This window comes from Tasmannia lanceolata, unplaced genomic scaffold (assembly GCF_043159265.1).
Source record: "Tasmannia lanceolata isolate RefF3 unplaced genomic scaffold, GAP_Taslan_0.1 ptg000023l, whole genome shotgun sequence".
Classification (NCBI taxonomy): Eukaryota; Viridiplantae; Streptophyta; class Magnoliopsida; order Canellales; family Winteraceae; genus Tasmannia; species Tasmannia lanceolata.
The window spans coordinates 2,356,337-2,364,384 of NW_027518700.1; the positions used below are offsets into that span (position 1 = coordinate 2,356,337).

The 8,048-nt window shown below is 38.4% G+C and overlaps 1 protein-coding gene across 1 annotated transcript; it reads left to right on the forward strand.

Annotated features, from left to right (window-relative positions):
• The first annotated feature begins 7,164 nt into the window (after positions 1–7,164).
• LOC143856633 (uncharacterized) lies at positions 7,165–7,599 on the forward strand. Its single transcript, XM_077366899.1, has one exon. The coding sequence runs from the start codon at positions 7,165–7,167 to the stop codon at positions 7,597–7,599; it is 435 nt and encodes a 144-aa protein (XP_077223014.1).
• The last annotated feature ends 449 nt before the right edge of the window (positions 7,600–8,048 follow it).

Here is an 8,048-nt window from a genome sequence, read left to right on the forward strand (position 1 = left end):
TGCAGTTAAGACTAGCTATTTTGAGGGATCCCATTGGAGGAAAGCAATTGGACCCACTTACCCTTAATTGAAAATCATGCAATTCACGTGTCGATCTCCCTCATTCCACAAGTGGGTCACATAATTTTACCACTAGACAGGGCCTCATGTAGTGTAGCTAATTCAGTACCCTTATGGGGCACAATCCTTTTACCCCACCAATATAATAGACATCAGAGATCAATTAAGACATCTTGTCTAACTTTTCCATAGTAAAAAGAGGGAAGGATGATTGCGTTTTTCTCTTTAGACTCTTATGTACATTATTCATTGTCTTCCAATAAAGAGAAAACAGGAAAAGAGAAGAGGGAAGATCATCAGTATATAAATACACACATGGTGAAATAATATTTCCACCCCATTTGTTCACTGAAAAAGAATAAATTTTCAGTAAAAGAGAAACAAAAGTGGGTGAAAATGCTGGGAAAGGGGGTCATTTTCAAAAGACATGTATAATATATATGAAGGTTTTGGAGCCAAAAAGGAGTCAAAGAGGAAGAGGGGAGAGAGATTTGAGGATGCTTCCATGAAGACATGCACTTGTGGATAGCCAAATGAGTGGGAAATTATTATTCTTTTTCCAGTCTTTAGGTTTGAATGGATGGAGGGAAGAGTAGTGGTGCTTCTGTAACTGAGGAGACAGACACTCACATGATATGCTTTGGCCATGCACCTAAAGGCAGATCCATCAACAAAGCATCCAAAACACTAGACAGATTTGTACCCCCTTTGTCTCTTAGTCTCAGAACCCTACTCTAACCTGGGATTCTTGTTTCCTTCCTACACCGTATTGGAACTTGAGTGTACATACAAAAGCTCCCAAGAACTTAACTGCATTCCATGGCATTAGTTTATGAGCAATGCAAAGCAGCACGCAGAATGAAGCACTTGGATTAATTGCCCAAGTTCTAAGACAATATTAGCATATTTGGTTTGCTTTTAGATTCATGAACAGTGGAAGACTAGAGAGAGGTGGTTTCTATGGAACAACAGACAATCTAGCTAGTCACCCTATAAATTCCTAATGGGTCTGCTCACCATGGGGATAGCAAGCTGGGATTTATTTTATCCTTGGATAGATATCTTTTGGGTTAGTAATGACATTTTGGTGCAAGTTCTAACTTAAGAACAAAGGAAGAATAAGTTCGTTAAAGGACACAGAAGTTTAGCCGTTTAGGTAGTACTTAGCTTTTCTCCGTGGAGATTTTTTTTTTTTTTTTCTTGAGAAGGAAGCTATTTCATTTCATCTGTAAAAATTTACAAATTGACACACAGGACAAGCTATCCCTGTGGCTGTAAAAAAAGAGCAAGACATATAATCTTATGTTATCCCCGTGATATCGTTAAAAGATATTTCCGTGTCTGGTCGTATTGCCCCCGCCTTTGCTAAAACATCCGCCATTGAATTTGTTGTTCGTCTCCTATGCGTTAATGATTGGCGGATATCTCGAACAAGGTCTCTAATCTCTTCCACAACACTTGCTAGTCTCCATGGCCCAGCACGTCTGCCCCCAGCCCACGCAATAACATTTGTGGAGTCCCCTTCTACTATCAGAGGATACATATTGTGAGACTTATACCATCTCAGTCCGAAGAGTAATGATTTTGCCTCAGCCTCATTTGCATCACACATCCCAACCGGCCCTGAGTAAGTCATGATGACTACCCCATTTGCGTCACGTAGCGCGCGCCCAATTCCACCCGGGCCTGGATTTCCCAAAGAGCTTCCATCAAAATTTAACTTCTAAAATCCGTCAGGAGGTGCTATCCACCGTGGGGCTATAGTTTTTGACACTTTTCCTTCACGGAATACAATTTGAGGCTTCTGTAAGGTCTGATCAACTGAATAAGAGAGATCCCCTTTGCATTTCGCCCACTGAATAATGGCAATCTTAATGGTCAGGGAGATATGTGGAGCTGCCATAGATTTACCATTGAAGATTCTATTGTTCCGTTCCAACCAGATAAACCAAATCACGGCGTATGGTATAGAATACCATAACGTTTCTCCTATACATCCCTTGAATGCGCCTACCCAACTCTTCATAGTGTCTGATATGCTATTTAATGTTACTCAAGACATTCCACATAATCTCATTATATCCATCCACACAGATGAAGAGAATGGGCATAATAATAGCACATGGTCCAGAGTCTCCACATTCTTTTGACACAAGATGCACCAGCTAGCAAGATGGACATTCTTTGCATGTAATATGTCGCAAGTGTTAATACACCAATGCGATACTGCCCCTGCAAAAGCTGCAACACGAGGTGGAATGTATGGTCTCCAACAATTCCACCAGCGATTATTTTGGGAGGTATCCTCTCAAAAAACGATTTCACAGAAAAGACACCTTCAAAATCCGGGATCCAGATCCAGGCATCCTTCACATAAGCAGACATGTAAATAGAATTTAGCGATTCTAGAAGAGTCGAGAAACTATTGATCTCATTCTCCTTAAGATTTCTTCTCATCCGAATGTCCCAGAAAATCCCATCTGTCTCAGTATTTCGAATTAAGTAGTCTGATATCTTGGCATTACGATCTGAAGCAATGCTATATAAGGTAGGAAATGACCCACACAAGCACGATTCACCAAGCCATAAATCACACCAAAACCGCACAGAGTCACCAACTCCCACCTTGAATCTGATAAGCTTACTAAAATGGTATAGAACACCAAGCCCCCACCCCGCCCCAATGGTGCCCCACATACCCAGTTACCCCATCCTCTTCCATATTTGTCCCCAGTTATAGCATGCCACAAAGCATCCTTCTCGGTTCCAAATCTCCATAACCATTTTCCCATTAGCGATTTATTGCGTAATCTTATCTTTCCAATCCCGAGGACCCCTTTCTTTTTGGAATGACATACCGATTCCCACTTTAGCAAATGTTTCAACCGACTGTTCCCTCCTCAGATCCTTCCCAAAGGAAGTTACGTTGTAATTTCTCTATCCGTGGAGATGTTGTTTGTATTGATAAACTTGAAAATTTATATTGTGAGCAGTGGTTGAATTGCTAAAACACCCTTATTGGTAGAAGAATCACAACTCTTGGATTAAAGGGTAACTTGAAGTGTTAGAACTCTTCATTCCAAATAAGTGTACCTATCCTTCAGCTACCCACAAAAAATAAAACGAAAATACTAATCAGGGTTCATAGTTGGTCTAGTTTGTTGAATCTTGTCTAAAGCTTCACTATGATTTTTATTTTTTTTGTGTTTATGAATTTATTCTCAATTCACCAAATGTGATCTAATGTTAACACCATAAGAATCAATGGGCACCTGCTAGGCTGCTACCATTGTGGTGGAGTTATTCTAAATTGCACTTCTATAAGATTTACAAAGGTCTTTTAACTGATAAAGAAAGGCAAAATAATTTCTGATTTAGACAAGTTGTTCAATCACACTGTACCACCCAACATGGGGAAAAAAAAGATTGTCTGGAATCACAAAGTTCACTATTCCCTTGTGATGGACTTCAACACCTTGAAAAGACCACAAACATCTCTTTACTCATGACTTTATGCTACCCCATCCCACAAGAATAATTTTCATGCATGGTTAATTAAGGCATTCTTCTCCTTTCTTTCCCACTCAAGCTTAAGCTTTGTTTCCTTGCTGTCTTTTTTATCCTCATTTGGTTGCACCTAGATTTTCTTGTCCCACTAAAAGGAAATCTTGCCATTCAAGTGGATGTCACTCAATGCAAACCTTTCATTTTCATCAGAATAATGTCTACTTTCAATGGAAAATCAAATGAAAAATCCTTGTAACCGATACAGTACCTACTTTATTGTCCTACTATCTTTGGCTTCAACGGGTTAAATTCCTTCTAGTAACATTGAAATAAGAATTTTGTATTTAGAAATTGGGCCACCTTCTTGTTGTTGGGCCACCTTCTGGTTGGGAACAATTTTGGCCATACAATCTATAAAGGGGCTTTTCTTCCCATGGATTGAAATCCTTGGACAAGCTGCTCCTGGGATTGGCTACCCTGCTTGGATAATTTTATCCTAAATAAACCCCTCGGATTGGCTATCCTGATTGGATAGCATACTCTACCCATTGGGGTTGTTCTCTACATGAATATCCATGGATAAAATAAACCAATGTTTGCTATCCTCATGGAAAACAACCCCGAATGCACATAACCCCATCCTAGACAATTACTGCACAGCTGTCTTATTTTCTAGACTTTGTTCCCAAAGAACTGACGCATGGGCATGGAGGATACAAGAAAATGATGAGATGTCCCAATAAGACGATACAATATGGGAAATGATATATTCACCCCTTTTTCTTCCATGGGTCACTCCCTTTAGTGTTACAAGAAGAGTGATAAATACACTAGAGGGTGGCCCAGGGAAGAAATTAGAAGGGGGAAATATATTAAGCATGGCAAAAAACCTTGCTGATGAGGAAATGTAAGAAACATACCTAATTAATACCCTAAAAATAGGGCTGCAAATGAACCGAGCCGGCTCGCGAACATGTCTGGGTTCGGCTCGTTAAAAGCTCGTCTCGGGCTCGTTTACTAAACGAGCCAAACTTGAGCTTTGTATAGTTCGGCTCGGAAAAGCTCGGAGCTTTTTAGGCTCGGTTCGGAGCTTTTAAGCTTGGATTATGTTTAATTTTTATATATAAAACAAAAGAATGTGGGTTATTTATCACGAATGAAACTTTGGCCGGATTTAAAGGGGGCTTGGGTTCAAATCCCACGAATGTATGTTTTTATCATTTTGAGACGAGCCGAGCTTAAGCTCGGTTCGTTCCACTTAACGAGCCAAGCTTTCTCGAATATTTCACGAGCCGAGCTGAACATGAGCTTTCATAAAATCTAAACGAGCCGAGCCCGAACACCCCAAAGCTCGGCTCGGCTCGGCTCTAAAAATAAACACAAAACATCATTTTCTTCCCATGCTTGTACTTCAACTTTTTCAATGCCACTTCTCTATCCAAAGTTTGTGGTGATTTTAACTACTCACTACAAAGACAGCTTAGATTTTGTTCTCATGTATGAATAATAAACAAAACAGCTTCTTCTGGTCCCCTTCACAAATGAGAATAGAACATCCATGTGAAACTAGGGTTAAATTTATGGAAATGATATATTCACCTCTTTTCTTTCCCTGGGGTACCCCCTTCAAGGGAGCAGTCATAGATTACAATAGAGTGGCAGTGACCCGGGGAAGAAAAGGGAGCGAATATATCAATTCCATAATCTTTTTTATTATCAAATGTACGATAAAACAAGCAACCAAAACATAGATTTGTTTTCTAACCAAATAAGAAAAACATAGGTGCACCCCGTTTTTGAGGTAGTAGCAATTAGTTTCTAGGTTGCTAATTGGATGGTCAAGATTGTCTATGGGTGCAATTTTGAATTATAAAAGAAGAATTACAAAGCCAACCGTCCGATCTCTATAGAAGGTTAGAATCATCCTATGGAAATGATTTTTGGGGAACAACCTATTTACATTGTGGCCCATCAAATGGACGGTTTGAATCATCCTATGGTGTGGGCTGTTCATTTTGAAAAAATACGGGGTGAATTCATCCTGGAAAGGGTGTGAATTTATCACCACCCATCATATAATCATATCATAATGCATAGATTGTGCATTTGTGTTCGCGAGTACACAATATGTTCGATGTATACGCGATACATTAGATAATTTCTGTAGGAGAATTTGACCTTAAAATACTTAAGGAAAATGATATCAACACAACCATGTTTTAATAAGTGCACAAACCCAGCTTGTTTTTTCTTTTTTTTTTAATCGGCTTGTGAGAGCTTTTTTTTTTTAATAACCTTCGACCGCTCTTTAAATAATAAAAGACGAGAAGAATTAGTGCAAATATCCAAACATGGTTGTTGTGGTGATATCATTTCCTAATGCTGAATACGCTAAAACCCTTGTTGCCAAAAACAAAAGAGCCTCTGTTCGAGGCTTAAACCCTTTCCTCTGTTTCCTGGAGGGACAAAAGAAGAGAGATGTATGCCAGAAGAAGCTCCATGTGTTTGGAATGTATTAGATTAGATCTAGAAAGATCTGACCGTTGGATCATCACAGTTAGGAAGTTATTTTAGTTATGTATTTTGAATGTGTAAAGATTAGTACATGGAATTCCATATGTGAATTCTTTGTGCTGATAAATTAGTTGGGCCCCTGGAAATTATGACCATTGCTGCTTTGCATCTGCTTGTTAACTGTGTATTTTGTTTCACTAAATTTCTATTATCAGTACTAAAGGTTCATAGATGGTACTCATTAATTTAATACTGACCTTGTCACTTATACTAGTCACACATTACAATCTCCCTGCTGTAGGCCTTTAGGAAACACATATTAGAACTGAAACTTCAGCTTGAATATACTCTTTTGTTGTGCCTTTAGAAATAATATAAATCTATACCAAAATATTCTGTTTGCAAGAGATTCTGCAGTTGAATGTATATTTTTGCTTGTTTTGTCTCCTTGGTAGTGACAACAGATAAATCCATGAAAGCTGGAAAAAGTAAAGAGAATATTCATCCTACATCAGACAAGAGAAGAAGCTAGTTGAGAAGAAAATTGAAGAGGATGAGAATTATCATATGATATATGATGTTGGATGGTCTTGCTATTCATTGAGCTTTCTATTTTTGAGTTTTCTTAGAGTAGAAGTTAGAAGTTTCTACACTAATCTTGATTTCTAGGCTATTCTTTAGTTTCTAGACTATTCCTGTCTTTCTATTTAGTATGTCATTAGAGTCTATAAATATAGGGTATGAGAGGTGTTTTGATCATCTTAGAATTGAATAAGACTTAAGTTCTTATTTTCTCTTGGGGATTCAAGAGTGTTTTTTTCACTAAAGAAGGCGGTGTTCTTCTGTGACGAGTTGAAGACGGTGTTCTTCATCTTTTCTCACACCTCCGACATGGGTTAATATGACGCTGCTATGATTACAATTTGTGCTACATAAACTTGATTATGTATATCAAAATACTTGCTAATACATATCATCAAATCCTAAAATTCTCTGGGCAACTCTGCACCTCCAAATGCTGCACCTGGGACAAACCAGTTGAAGGAGAACATAAACTTAATACAGATGCGTCCTTAAATGATGATGGGGGGACTTGGTGCTATCATCAGAAACAGTGTTGGAACTGTTCAGGCCGTGTTATCTGTTAATGTAGAATCTGAACCAATTTACGAGTTGGAGATGCTAGCGATTGAAAAAGGTGTTGCCATGGCTAGAGTGATGGGTCTTGATCAGATTTGGATTGAGTCTGACTCAAAATTTGCTGTAGATGTTGTCAAAGGTAGAGCCAAAACTACTTGGAAAAAGAAGAACTTGATAGAAAAGCTTTCTGTGGCCCTTTCACTTTTCAGAAAATGGCACATTTCTCACTCTTGGAGAGAAGGGAATAGAGCTGCTGACTTCCTCTCCAAGAGGGATTGTGTCTGCAAGGGAACCATCATACAACTTGACCAAATCCCTCAACCCCTTCTTGAGATCCTCCAGGAAGACAGAGAGGGAAAGATCTACTATCGCACATAACGGATGTATCCTTAATTTTGGTAATTTTCTGTTTGCTGTTTTTGTTGTTGGGCGATTAGCCCCTTCCTGCTGGCCTTAGTGCCCCCATTTGTAATTTTCTCTTTCTTATCAATGATATCTGGTAGGGGTCCTGCCTAACCCCAGCTTAATCATCATCAAAAAAAAAAATCAAATCCTAAAATTTAAAATAATAACCCATGATTCATCCATTCCTAATAAATTTTTTAAAGGCATAAAATTAATTCTTAATAATATTTTACTAACGAAACATAAATATGTAAAATGTTTTAAGACTTATGAAAGTGCTATGTAGTGTTCAAATTGACAAAAGTATCTCAATGTTGAGACTTCATCCCCTGAGACGAAGAAAGACCCCTATTTTTGTAGTTCCTATAATGCCCTTAGAGCTTATTACATAATTGAATTAGATTATTAATTAGCAAACACTA

Coding starts and splice junctions, on each gene's coding strand:
- LOC143856633 (XM_077366899.1), top strand. CDS start 7,165: ATGGGGGGACTTGGTGCTATCATCAGAAACAGTGTTGGAACTGTTCAG.